The following is a 13,895-nucleotide window of genomic DNA, read 5'->3' on the forward strand; positions in this document are numbered from 1 at the left end:
GTATAGGGAACTTTTGGGATAGCATTTGAAATGTAAATAAAGAAAATAATAATAAATAAATTTTTAAAAAAAGAAAGAAAAAGGAAGTCTTTGTAGTCTACTTATCTTCTTCTATCTCTTAGTACCTTAACTTTGAACTATTTTCGCCATCCCAAACCATCACCCATCCCTTGCCAATTTCAGACCATGCATAGCAAGGTGCAGTCAGACAGCTCTTGAACTGACTCCAGCTGCAAAGTTCAACCCAACCTTGAGGCAAGGGAATGCCAGCGCTTGCCTTTGAGAAAGTCTTTCCCCAATATACAACCGAAGTTCCCTGCACACTTTCCTAGACCTAGAGTGGAGTGGCTACCTAGACTGACTTGCTGTCTTCACAAGGAATACCATCACAGACTGAACCGTGCACCGTGTCATCATCGGCCTGACACATCATATTAAACAGATAAGGAGAGAACATATCTTAAGAGGGGTGTCAGGAGAAACAGTGCGGTGTAGTGGGTGGGAAATCAGGGATAAGGTGGAATGTTGAGTATGCATCTTTGTTTTAGCCCAAATGGTAGCTTTCCTCTCGTTTATTCTTCAAACCAACATCCTGTGCTGGAGCAAAACCTCAGCGGTGAAGAGTGCTGGCTGCTCTTCCAGAAGACCTGGGTTCGGTCCTCAGCACCCACAGGGCAGCTCACAATTGCCTCTAACTCTGGTCTCAAGGCTTCTGACATTCTCATCTCTCCTCCAAGGGTACTGCATGCATGACATGCAGTACACAGATACACATGCAGGCAAAACACCCATACACATAAAGATAAGTAAAATCTCCAATCAGTGCCTTCCATTTCCAGCCCAGCACTCTGTCCCCTCATGATCTCCATGCACCAAAGTTTAGATTCATATCACACCATCATCCCAAATAATTCAAGACACACAAAAACAATTAAAAAACCAATCCATTTTAAATATTTACCGAGCAACCATCCACGGCCCCCATGCTGAGCCAGATCACAGGAAGTGAAGAGGAAGCATGGGGCACTACATTCTGATGCTTTCATGGAACTTCCGGTCTCACAAATAAATACGGTTTCCACGGAAACAGTGACAATAATTAAATAGGGCTGTAATAAATATGCAAATCCACTTTGTGGGTCAGTTGGAGCATCCGAAGGTGACATCCATGGCTGTCACTTGGACTGAAGAATGAGGTCTGAGGAAAAGCCTGAGCCAACAACGGGGCCCATGGCCAAGGGTCTGAAGTGCCCTGAGGACAGCAGGTATGTACACAGTGCCTTGAAATGGCATGGAGAACAAAGGAGGGAGCTATCCAGATTGGCAGTCAGAGCTGGTAGAACTTCTGCATCCAGGTCAGGAGAATGTCCACTTCCCCAAAGGCTTTCACCAAAGCGACTTCTATATCCAACTGCAGCAAATGGAGAGTTGGGGGTCAGGTATGTTAACGATGAGATCAGTTTCCTTCCAACCTGGCTTGCCTGATATAGACCTGACTCCGAATTAACTGAATCATCCGTGGAATGGCCTCTGATAGATGGATCCATCCATCCCTCATACCTCAACTATGTGACTTTGTTTTCAGGGTGAGGACAAAGAGGGTACCGAGTAGTAGGGAAAGGGCTGGAGAAGAACATGGTACCTAGAACACAGGAACATTGGATGCAAGCTAGGGATGATGTGAGGAACTCACTGAGCTGACATGAGCCCAAGTTCATACTCCACCACGTATTTATAGACTGATACATCTGTTCCTCTGTCACGTGCTCAAAATCAAGGATGTTTTCTTTGAAGGTGAGGGTACTAGGGTTGAGTTTGGGTTTTCTTTGGTGTGTTAATTTAGAGAGATGTAATATAATTTTCTATATCTTTTTCATAAACGGGCCACTTGAACACTGTAGAAATGTTGCAGATCGGTTTGAGGGTGAGTTGTCAACCTTCTTTCTCAATTCTGACATCAGAATTCTCATAGAGAAATTCTTCAATCATGAAATTATCTTATAAGGAAAAAGAATAGCATTTCCACTTGAAAACTAACAGAAAAAAACAAAAACAGAAAAAAAAAAAACAACCCTACAGGCCAGGTAGGTCTGGGACAAGCCCAAAGGAGGCACCTACATTCGGTTCTGCATTAGGTCTCTAGCTTTCTCCTCTGTGACAGTTCAAGCGAGTCTGCTTCTGTTGGGCAAGCAGACTTCCAGCGCTTGGCCTTACCTGTTTGAATGCTCTGCGGAACAGCAAAAACCGCTGGTGTGCACTCTCACTAATGGGAAGCATGGAATTGTCCTTCTGCTTATCAGGAAAAAAAAATACAGCTAAAGTTAGATGGGAGTGGAACTTAGCCTCTCCTGCTCTTCCTGGTGATACGTGGGAGGGTTCTCAGATCCCGCAAGGACTGACTGGAGTCCCACACTTTCAAGCAAACCAGAGCCAGATTCCCAGTGTGTGCCAGGACTGTTCTCTTTCCTCACAACAACCTCTATGGGTAGAAATGTCACCCCCACTTTATAGATGACCAAACTGAGGCCCAGAGAAGTTGAGTACCTCGCAAGGGTTCCCTATCTGATCAGGGTAGTCCCAGACCTGAACTTGTATAACCTTTGCCCATGTCATCCAGGACTCTTTGTTGGGAAAAGAAGCCAGGACTGGATAAATGGAGGCCAGCTTCTTAAACACACACTCCCCAGCCTCCACCCACGATCGACTCACACTGGGCTGCAGTTGTGACATGATGACTATGAAGTTGTTGGCCAGAGTGGAGAACGACCTCAAGACCTTGAATTTGGCTATTTTGCTGTGGTAGTTCTTGAAAACGGTGTTCAGGTAGAACTTCAGCAGGCTCTGGGCAAGGTAACAGCTCTCAGCATCCTGAAGAAGAAGCAGACCACTGAAGCCTTTCCCCCATCCTGACCCTAACAGGAAAACCCATGTACCACCCAAGGCAAAATAAACACACAGGCTGTCCTTGGAAATGATGGTACTGGATAGATCTGAAGAGATGGCAGGTGTCCTGTGATTCACAGCAGGAACCCAGACCCCAGAAGGAAGTCACCCACCCAAAGTAATGCAGCCAACTAGCCTGACTCTCAGGACTCCTGGCTCAACATCCAGGTGATACGAAGTCCCTTTCTTCTCTACTCTATGGCCTCACTAGCATGATGGATCCTGAAAAGCATTTGAACTTTGACTGCATGGTTGAGAGTTAGAAAGAAATTTACTGGAAGGAGAGGAGTAAGAAAACGAGTGCCCTTAAACACAGCCAGCGCTGCCTGACGCATTCTGCTCCTGAAACTTGGCACCTGGAAGGAAGGGATCCGTCTGTTCATGCTCACAGACTGTCTAGACAGATGGTAAGAAGATAATAACACATGAGAGAAAAGGATAGAGGTGAAAGGCAGGCTCACTCCGGTAGATGCTCACTGTGTTTCCAGAAGCAAAAGAAAGATGGCTGGCAAGTGTCAGCCTTAGTGGAAAATGATAGTTATAGACTTCAATTTCCATCCCTCCCCATACCCACAGAGAAATAAGCCCAGACAGAGGCCACCTCACCTCAGGAGTCCCATCAGCCCCTCTTAGAGAGCTATCCCCTGATTACCGAGACATTCTGAAGAACCTGCGGCTTCAACAGCCGGACGCTTGTGATGTCATCCTGAGTTTGCTTTGGGAAGAGAAAGAAAATATGTCTCCAGGTTAGGGACCTTTATAGGAGCCGGTTTTGCCAATATGCTGTGTCCGATCTCAAACTCCATCCCAGCAGAGGGACTACAGAGGCCGGAGGGACCAGAAGAGGACCCAGGAAGGGACATAATGAGCTAGATCCTGGGGAAAGGGTACAGGTCCAGGCTACAGAAAACTACTATACTTATTCATCCCCGTGGGGAACATGAACCCCTGGGGTTCTTAGACCCTGACCACAGATGTGGGGAGAGACCTGTGCTTCCTTTGGTCATATGTGACCCAAGGAAATAAACTTTTCAGGCTTAAGAGCTATTGAGAGTCGGGCTCATCTCCATACTCCACTCGGGAAGCAGATGAAGCAAGCTAGCTGCACCTGGGAGCTGCCTCTTGCTCTTAAAAAGCCCTTGACTCTTGAAAGCCCTGCCTCTTATCCTGGTCCTGGAACTCAGAGCCAGAGCTCACCCAGGATGAAGCTAAACCACATGGGGGCTCCTTTCCTCCCCTTGGGCTCTGCTGCCTTTACTGGAGGCTGCCCGTGGATGGCTGAGCTTCAATGTCCTCATGTGTAACATGGGGCTTATTGATCCTCCTTAACTCAACAGGGTTCTGATTAAACAAGCTGGAGAGGGATCCACAATCCTGAAAAGGTACCCTCCCCCAAGAGGGGAACCAGCAGGAAAAGTGTTCGAGGTGAGCACTCACCACAGTGTTCTTCACAGTCCAGAAGGCCTCCCACAGTTCTGGGAGAACCACTCTGGTCACATGGCAAGGCCCAAATCGGAACTCTTGACCCTGAAGCCCTGGTACTTGGTTCCAAAGAAGAAGGATTAGGCTCAGGCAGGGGAGAATCTGTAGTCCCCAGCTCATCTGTGTTGAAGAAAGGGCCAGTGCTCCTGCTGAAGAAAGGAAGGCTTTGCCCTGAAGTCAAACTCTGACTCGGAACTTCACACACACACACACACACACACACACACACACACACACAATGATCCAAGGTACAGGCCACCTATAGGAGCACACAAATAAGATCCCTGAGGTTGGAGAAATGCTGTGCTTTGAATGGCTCCACCAAAACGCATATTTAAATTCACTTCTTCCAGCGAGTATGTAGTGGTTGGACCTTTGAGAGGGAATTAGATTACCAGATCTCTGCCCTCTTGAACAAACCCATGAATGTATGCATTGGGGTGGGTACTTTGTGAAAGCCGGTTCAGCTCAGCTTTGTCCCTGCCTTCCTGCCACATGATACCATGCACTCTGCTTTGAGACTACCAACCATAGGACCAAACAAATGTCACACCTGATACTTGCCTACCTTCAGAACTGTGAGACAAACATCTTTTCTTTATAAGCTACCCAGCATCTGATGCTCTGTTTGGACAACAGAAAAGGTACTTGGACAAGTGAGATCCCAGGCAAGAATACTGCAAACCTCGCAAGGTGCTGTGGGGTGGAGCACGGGTCCTCCCACCTTCTAACCCATAGCTGCTGCTGGTACTACCTCTTTACCCTCCCCCACCGTACTCCTCTCCCTCCACACACCTGCACCTCCGTCCTTCCCTCTCACACTTCTCCTGACCACCCACAGAAATAAGAACAAGAGGGATGCAGAAAAATTCCGCCAGGAGGACATCAAGAGGTTCTAGACCCAGGAGAAGGAGGGAGAGCTCATTTCCACCTCTGACTTCTAGGACCTGCCTTTGAGTCACCAGACCAACTTAAGCAGGTCTATTTATCCTTCCAGGAGGCGAGCAGCCCTCATGCCTCAACACTAGGTAGCAGGCCCATAGGGAGAGGCACAGAAGGCGAGTCTAGGTCAGGCACTCATCCCTGCCTCCTCACTTGACAGACTCGCTCCTAACTCTAAGAATTGATCTTTCCAGTAAGCGAAGCCAGAGAGAAGGGTACAAGCTCCTGGTGAGTCACTTCAAACAGTCTTCTCTGCAGTGCCAATGGGAAGGACTTCAAGATGGGCCCTCCAGCAGAACGAGTCATCACCCTGCCTGCCACGAGACTACCACAGAGAATTGTCTTCCATGCCGACCTCGCTTTCTGCTTTTTTTTCTCTTTCTCCGCCCCTCTCCCCCAGTTTTCTCTACAACCACATAAGAGCCTTCTTATTCATACAATCTCCTCACACCTGAAGAAACTGTCTGCCAACCCCAGAAGGGCAGAGAGCGCAGAGAGGGCAGCAGAGGAGCTGGCTTTTCAATGATTGCTAACTCTTGGGATAGGGAGCAGGTGTCCAGGACTAGGGTCCATTATCAAAAATCTTCCCATTCTCTTCTCTCAAAAGCTGTCGGCTTCCCAGCTTCTCTTGGAGTTCATCCCTGGATCTTATTATGCCCCGGCCTTCTTCCCATCCAACTCAACATCTTCTTGGTGTTAAGAAAGTAAGCAACTTCTCATTCAGTTTTTTCCTTATTATAAATATTCAAGGGGCTAATAAATGACAATCCACCCTTAAGCCTCCCCACCCCCAATCAAGGCAGCAGTGTAGCACTTCAGAGCAAAGGCTATGGGAAGCCCCACTACTCACCTAGGATCCTAAAGTGAAGCCGAAGTCTGCTGTGTGAAGGTGACTGGTTCTTCTTGCTGTGAAAAAAGTTGGGCAAGCTCCGTCAACATTCATTGGTAGAGGGTCTCCTGCCGGGTAGGAAGCTCCCGTCTCAGCTGTGGAATGGAAAGTCAGAGACTGTGAGGGTGAGGTAGGCTGGGAGAACTGTATATAAGGGGTCTGGCAGGGAGGGGCAGAGGAGAGGAATGTGGAAGAAGGGAAATTGGTCACGCTTCTCTGGAGAATTACTTCATCACCTAGTCACCCTTTGCTCTTAGACAAGGTGGGGGGAGGCAGAAATCAGTCCCTCAGGTGAGATGAGACCTGGCTTCTCTGAACTGCAGTTCCTACATCTACAAAATTGTATTTTTAAAGTATCAAGACACCGTGCCTAGTGGTACAAGCCTCTCATCCCAGCACTTGGAAGGTAGAGGCAGGAGGATCAGGGGTTCAAGGTCACCCTTGGCTAGTGAGTTCATGACCAATCTGAACTATAGCTCCTGTCTTAAAAAAAAAAAAAAAAAAGTCTGACCTACTTTTCCTAGAAAAAAGGTATAAAAAGCAATACATAAGTACTTTGTATCTTCTCTACACATGTAAACATACCATTACTATGCAAAATATACCAGTCTGTTATATTGTTTACTGTCAAAAATCATTCAATAATTATGCTCTGTTTGTAATGGGGCATTAGCCCAGAGGCTAAGGCTAGCCCATAAATACCTTCCTTTAATCCTCAGGGCCAGGAAGTTTAGGGAGTTTCTGATTTGCAGCCACCCACAGTCTCTGGGGTTACAATTACCCCAAGTATATCTCTCCTTAAGAACCAGGAAGAAATAGTGTGTGCATAGACAAGCCTACAAAGATGGGGGATCCCAGTCCCCTGGTAAGCTAGTCTAGGCCTAGACTATACAGTAGAAGCACCTTTGTAAGTTAGAGAGAGACCTGACAGACCGTGTCTCCAGCTAGCAAGGTGCTCAGGCATGGGCTAAAGCCATGCATCTCCAAAGACACACTCAGAACGTGGGAATGCAGAATGATTGCCCTTAAAACACACAAGGAGCAAGAGAAAGTCCAGCCAGCCCAGCCACAGAAACCCAAAATATACTAGCCCCTCATGGGAGTGAGCATTGGTCCTGAAGGCAATATAGACTGAAGGGGGAAGTGGGGGGGGGTAGGGGTAGCTTCGTTTAGCACTTGCTGTAAGTATTTGCCCATGTCCCAGAGGAACACAGTGGATTCTGAAGTCAAAGGTTAGCAATCTGCAAGCTGAGGCCAGATCCAACAGGGAGTGTGTGTGACCTGTTACTATTGCTATAAACAGCCTATGTCTAAAAAAATAGCTTTGCATTTAAAGAAGGAAAGAAAGAAAGAGAGAGAAAGAGAAAGAAAGAAAGAAAGAAAGAAAGAAAGAAAGAAAGAAAGAAAGAAAGAAAGAAAGAAAGAAAGAAAAGGACAAATCAGAAGAAAAGCATTTTGCGACAGTTGAAGAAAAGACATGTGAAGTTCAGATTTCAAATATGATTAGCAGGACACAGTCACACATGGCCCAGCTGCTTTGATGCTACAGCAGAGGTTAAATAGCAGCCGGGGAGACCAGAAAGCCTAAAGCATCTATATTCCGTGGCTCTACTAAGAAGGTTTGCTGCACCATGCTAGAAATCACCCTCCTGCACAGTCTAAGCATCCTTAGGCCTGGGTTCAGGCAAAAGATATGGGGAGGAGAGTAACACAAGAGGCAGGGGAATATCCCTCCCCCCCCCCACTCAGAGAAGAAGGGACAGGGTATGGCATAGACTGTTGGTAGAGCAGGGGGGCGGGGCTTATTCTGCTGTGACAGCGCCATTCTCTTCTTCATGGCACACACACTGTCCTGTTTATGTGTTAGGCTTGGCCAGCAGCCTGCTCTGCTATTGCTGTGACAAGGTTGATTCCTCCTGTTTCTGGGGATGCTGAGTGTCACGCTCTTGCCAAAGGCAAGACACTCCGCCACACTCCTTTTCTCACCTTCAGGATACCTGTCTCCCTCCTGTCAAAAATGATTCAATAATTATGCCCTAGTTGTGATAAAATCCACACAGCCCAGAAGTGAAAGCTAGGCCATAATTTCCTTTCCACCCATCCCTACGTTATTCCTAAAACCCACTTTCCACTTTAAAGGGAGAAGCCAGGCTAAGAAGTTGGGCAATAGACAAAGAGAAGGTGGAAGCAACCAGACAGCTATAGCAGGAAGCTAAGAGGCAAGGGCGCCCCAGGCCAGCTGCAGCTCTAACCATCTAATGGACTGGGAGGGCTAGCTGACAGACTTGACAGATGGGGCTGGTTCTTGGGCAGACTGGGATGGTGGCAGAAGGCCCCAGGATACTGGCATGGCTCTGTCTGATGAAGGGAGAATTTGATTCTGATAGTGAGTCTCAGGTGAAGGGAGATGAGAAGAGAGAACAGAGACCCAACCCCAAATGCCCGGATCCCGACTCTGGGTTCCAGCGGCAGCAGTCCCATCTTCCTTGTGTGAGTGTCCTCGTCTTCATAGCAGAGTCCCTGGGGGGCTCTGGCGACAGAGCAGCGCACAGTCTTGACCCCGAGTGTGATCCACGAACAAGCTCCAACACTATTGATGCAACTGCGCGGTGCCAAGACTTTCCTGGAGCTGCTGAGTCAGAGCCTTCATTTTTAAGAGATACCTAAGGTGGTTCTCCTCACATTTAGAGAGGTGAATAGAGAAAGCATCTGAAGGACTTGTCCCAGTGTCTTCCACATGGAAACCATTTCTGGGCCGAGTGTGGGGGGGGGGGGAGAACTAAAGCAGAAACTCTCGGTGGACATTTTTGTCATTGGGGTTCTGTGGGCAATGTTTGGGGACGTTTTTGGTTGTACCTAACTGGTGGGTACCGCTGAGATGTTGTGGAATGGGCAGGCTGGGAGGGTGGCTGAGATTCTGCAGTGCTTAGGTTCTGCCCTTTCAAGAGAGAATGGCGTCACCCAAACCATCCTTAGTGCTGTCCCTCGGAGCTCAGCAGAGGCTGGCCTTAGAAAGTAAGAACATTAGATAAGAAGTCTATTCCCATTTCATTCCTCCTCCAAGTTCTTCTTAACCAGCAACGGAGGAGAAAAGTCTCGGCCACTGTGGATCTGAGTCTCTTTCTGCTGCAAGAAGCAAGCAAAAGCTGATAAATGTAAACCCGCTTCTTCCCATGGGTGAAAAAAATAAATGCCCTGCAGGAGAGAAGTAGTAAGCATGTTAATTAGGATTTCTTGGAAGCCAAAAGAAAGGAGAAAGTCACATCATCATTTTTCCTCCAATGAATTGAGCTTAATCTTTGCTTTAAGACAGATGTTAATCTCCCCACTGACAGGGGAAAGTCTTATGGTAATAGGTGTGGGATACCCAGGGCAAGAGGGACTTCTGTTCAACCGCTCCTCTGCTCTCACCTCCCCTCTCTTCCTCTCTCATCCCCTCCCCTCCCATCCCCTCCCCTACCTTACCTTACCCTACCCTCCTCTCCTCTCCTCTGTTCTCCTCTGCTCTCTTTCTAAATAAAGTTTCATTAAGATCCCCAGACTGGCCTTACATCCTGAATGCTTCTACATCAGGTTCCCAACTGCTAGAATTACTATGGTAACAGTTGTGTGATGTGCTCAGAAAAGGCGAATCTACAGGGGCAGAGAACAGACTCGTCGTCGTCCAGGGCTGGAAATTAGGATAGAGTGGGTATAGGGAGTGTAAATGAATGCTAAGGAGTCCACGGCTTCTGTCCTAAAGTTAGAGCACAGTGATGACTGCGCAACTCTGAATGCGGTTTAAAGCCATCAAAGCCTACATGGTGACAGGTGGCCACAGGGGCTACCCCCAAGGTTGCTTTTTCTAAAGAATAGGTATAGGAATCAAGGGAGGGAAGGAGGGAGGGAGAGAAGAAGAGAGGGAGGGAAGGAAGGAAGGAAGGAAGGAGAGAAGGAAGGAGGGGGAGAAAGTGTCAATGGAAATAAATATATCTCATTCCCATAATCACTAGGATACATGGAAGAAAAAATGCCAACTTTTCCCCTACAAGTTAGTTTTTAGATTCCCAGGAAGCACTGGTTCCCAGATCCTATGGACAATAGCTGTTCATTTTTGTATCATCAATGTCATCCTTCAAGCCCAGAGTTTTATCCATCTCAGAAGTCCCTTCCAGAGTAACAGGCGTTTAGTCAGCACCGTTGGATGAGGGGATGCCACACATATGACTGATGTGACCTCATTCCTCTTCTCTGGCACACACTCTCAAATCACGACTGTCTCTTTTACGACACTGAGCTCGGCTTTGGGATGGGGCCTGCCTATGCATGCACCTCTAGGGAGGAAGGAAGAGAGGCTGGCAATTTCGTTCCTCACTGAGGGCCCATGACTCAATCCTTCTGAAGGACTTGGAGTTAGACACACTCCCTGGTAGGCAGACAGATAGGGAGAGAGGCCATGACTCAGTAATAAAGGTGGCAAACTTCCAAGATGGCCGGCTTCTTCCTCACTCTCCTGGCCTGAGACAAAAAACTGGCAGCTTAGCCTTTTCTTCTCCCAGTAGTCCCCCAGCTGATGGACTGGCTCAGCAAGTTCAAGGCCAGATGAGGATGCGGTGACGCAACAGTTGTGAGCCAATCAGCCAGCCTGTCGGTTTCAAATTGACCAACCCTAAGTTAGGAAAGGAAGAACCTTCAGAGACATTAAAACCCAGCTCTGGGGAAGAGATGGGGTTTTCTTACTTCCCCAGTCCTTATTTGCTTTACAGAGGGTCTTTGCTGTGGACTCCAGCTGTATGCCTCTGTTTCCACACCCCCAATAAACACCTTCCTTCAACTGCTGGTTCTGGTTGCTCCCCTCTGCTGTGTGGCATTTCTCCCTGCAGCTACATGCCTTTTAATTCTTGAGCTGGCAGAGAAAAGAAATTCACGCAAGACCCTAAACAGGGACACTTCATGCCCCTGCAATGAAGCTTCCTTGAAAGCCTCAAAGGGGAGGGGCTCCGGGAAGGTCCTGGAGGTGACACCCCAGGGGGCCCCTGAAGTCAGTGTGCTCAGACAGCCCGTGGAGGCTCTGAGCACCCTCCCACATGCCTCCTCCTTTTTATCTCTTCCACTTGGCAGTTACAGAATTATGAATTGGCGATCTAGTAAATAAACTATTTTCCTGAAAATATGAGTAATTCCAGAAAAAACAAAAAACCGAAAAAATGAAAAAAGGACAGGTCATAATGAGAACCTTCAATTTTTAGGTATTAGCTCAGAAGCAGAGTGGAGTGGTAGCCGGGACTTGTAAATGGCAGCTGAAGGGAGGGCGGGCCCTGATCAGAGGGGCCTAGCTTGGGAAGGTTTATATTCACTGTCTGTCTACCTGACAGGACTTCTAATCACCTGGGAGGCAAGCCTCCAGACACACGTGTGAAGGCTGAGTTAACCTCTGAACACACCTGTGAGAAAGTCTCCTGTTTGGGTTAAGTTAGGTGGAAAGATCCCTGCTGAAAGTGGTCAATACCATTTCCTGGGCCTGGTTCCTGGACTGCAGAGAAAAAGAGACAAGTAGTTGTGTGTGAGCATCATTGCTCTAGTAGTGTGCGAGCATCCGTTGTTCTCTGCTTGCTGTCTGTGGCTGTAATAAGATCAGCTGCCTCAAGCTCCTGCTTTCACACTCTGATGGCCTGTGAAACAAAATAAACTCCCTTTCCTCCAAGCTGCTCACTTTCCCAATCAGTGGAAGCTGTCCTTCTGTGCTACGCCTGAGGTTGCAACATCCGGCTCAGTAAAAAAGATCTTTTCATGCCTACTCTCTTGATCCTTACAGTAGAGCAGAGTGAGCCAGAAAATAAAGGGGAGACTTGAAGGTGCTGAGACAGTCGGGATGATGGGCCTGGGGAGACTGTGGAGGTGCTGAGGCAGTCCGGTTGGTCAGCCTGGGTAACTTTGTGCAACTGTGTTTCAGACCTTAACTAAAGGATACATTTTAAGGTTTGCTATCCTGAGAAACACTGTACTTGATCCCACGTGTTTACATATTTCTTCTTTTTAGATGGGCAGGAAAAGCTATACATCATCACTGCATTGAAGTTCCATATGGCAGGGTGACTGTAAGACCCAGAAGATGCTAGAAATGCATGCCTGTTCTGGCTGGAGCAATGAGCACTTCCCCCGGCCTCTCCTGCCCTGCTCTCGCTGGGTTGGTACCCTAGAGGATAGGAGCACTTCCTCGCCCCCAGTCCTGAGTATTCAAAACAAGTCACCTCCCATGCCACTGACGGCAAGACATCATTTTGTTGTAATAAGCTACTGAACAAGATTAGTGATAGTCACTGCAGCATCAGTCGCCCTAAGCTAATGAGGGCAGAAAGAATGTCAGAGGGGAGAAGGCCTGAAACATCTTTTGAGTATCTAAATGGATTTCAACTTTGAATTTAGATTGCTGAGAGCAATACATAAGACGGATGATTCAAACTACAGGTCTGAGCCCAGTCGGAGGCGAGACTATATTTCTGCACTCTGTTAACAGAGGCTGTTGTGAGTCATAGATTCTCAACTCCTCCTTTAATGGTAAGCACTGGTTTCTCCTGGAGAAACCACCCATGAGTGGTAGCTTGGGGAATGGGACTGGCCCAGAGGTTTGACTGAGTCTGGCCCCATAGGCTTGTACATTTGAATGGAACTGTTTGATAGGATTAGGAGGATTAAGAGGTGTGGCCTTCTTGAAGGAAGTGTGTCACAGAGGGTCACCTGACCCAGGGTTTCTCTCTCTCTCTCTCTCTCTCTCTCTCTCTCTCTCTCTCTCTCTCTCTCTCTCTCTCTGCCTGCAGACCAGAATGTAGCTCTCAACTACTGATACAGCTGCCATGATGACAACTCTAAGCAAGTGCTCAATGTGACATTTAGCAGCAAGAGGTCACCAAGCATGATGTTGAGTACCTTGGGGGTCTAGCAATAGCCTATACAGTTCATTCAGGGTCACATTGTGGGTACAGCAGCTCCACACCACATGACAGAAGAAAGACTTGGAGTGGATCCACGAAGAGACCCTTTGCTCGTGGTGAGAGTGAAATAAGGGACCTATTTAAAAATGCTCTGGATGACAATAAAGGCTTAGCTCAGTCCACACACACACACACACACACACACACACACACACATTTTACAACAAAGAAACCAGGCTAAAGCCTGGCAGGTGTCTGTTCTTGCCCCAGAAAAAGAGCAACTAGAGATTGTCTCCAAGGGCCTCACATATGAGCCTCAAAGTGCAGCCTTCTGCTGGATTCACAGCCAATAACGTTTCCATTTTCTTTTGGTTCCCTAGCTTCAGCCTTTGCCCAGAGCTAGAAAAAAGAAAATTCAAAGAGATGATGAGAAGCAGTCATGGACAAGCCTTTCTCTATGTAGCCTTCAACTCTGAGAGAAAGTCCTCTAAAGATGCCTATTTCCTGACTGGAAAAGCAGCCACTCCCTCACCCCAGGCGCTAGCAATAGCTTCACAGCACATGACTGGATATAGTTGCTTCATCTGCACCAGGGAATGTTCTTCTACATTGCAGTAAAAATGATAATGACAAAGAAGGAGGAGGAGGAGGAGAAGGAGGAGGAGGAGAAGGAGGAGAAGGAGAAGGAGAAGGAGAAGGAGAAGGAGAAGGAGAAGGAGAAGGAGAAG

At 47.7% G+C, this 13,895-nt stretch overlaps 1 protein-coding gene across 1 annotated transcript; it reads right to left on the reverse strand.

Annotated features, from left to right (window-relative positions):
- Window positions 1-943: 943 nt before the first annotated feature.
- Il24 (interleukin 24) lies at window positions 944-6,373 on the reverse strand. The gene is made up of 6 exons (XM_021199239.1): window positions 6,218-6,373; window positions 4,381-4,574; window positions 3,596-3,658; window positions 2,710-2,868; window positions 2,215-2,289; window positions 944-1,411 (listed from the first exon to the last, which is right to left on the reverse strand). The coding sequence occupies exons 2-6, from the start codon at window positions 4,543-4,545 to the stop codon at window positions 1,328-1,330; spliced, it is 546 nt and encodes a 181-aa protein (XP_021054898.1). The 5' UTR covers window positions 4,546-4,574; window positions 6,218-6,373; the 3' UTR covers window positions 944-1,327.
- Between the last annotated feature and the right edge of the window lie 7,522 nt (window positions 6,374-13,895).

Source organism: Mus pahari, chromosome 5 (genome assembly GCF_900095145.1).
Source record: "Mus pahari chromosome 5, PAHARI_EIJ_v1.1, whole genome shotgun sequence".
Lineage (NCBI taxonomy): Eukaryota > Metazoa > Chordata > Mammalia > Rodentia > Muridae > Mus > Mus pahari.

What these genes read in the sequence shown, in the direction of transcription:
- Il24 (XM_021199239.1), bottom strand. Translation starts at nt 4,545, where the DNA reads ATGAGCTGGGGACTACAGATTCTCCCCTGCCTGAGCCTAATCCTTCTT. An exon ending in AGGTTCTTCAGAATGTCTCG is followed by an intron (nt 2,869 to 3,595) that starts GTAATCAGGGGA and finishes CTTCTTCTTCAG; the next exon opens with GATGCTGAGAGCTGTTACCT. An exon ending in TGTCACAACTGCAGCCCAGT is followed by an intron (nt 2,290 to 2,709) that starts GTGAGTCGATCG and finishes CCTGATAAGCAG; the next exon opens with AAGGACAATTCCATGCTTCC.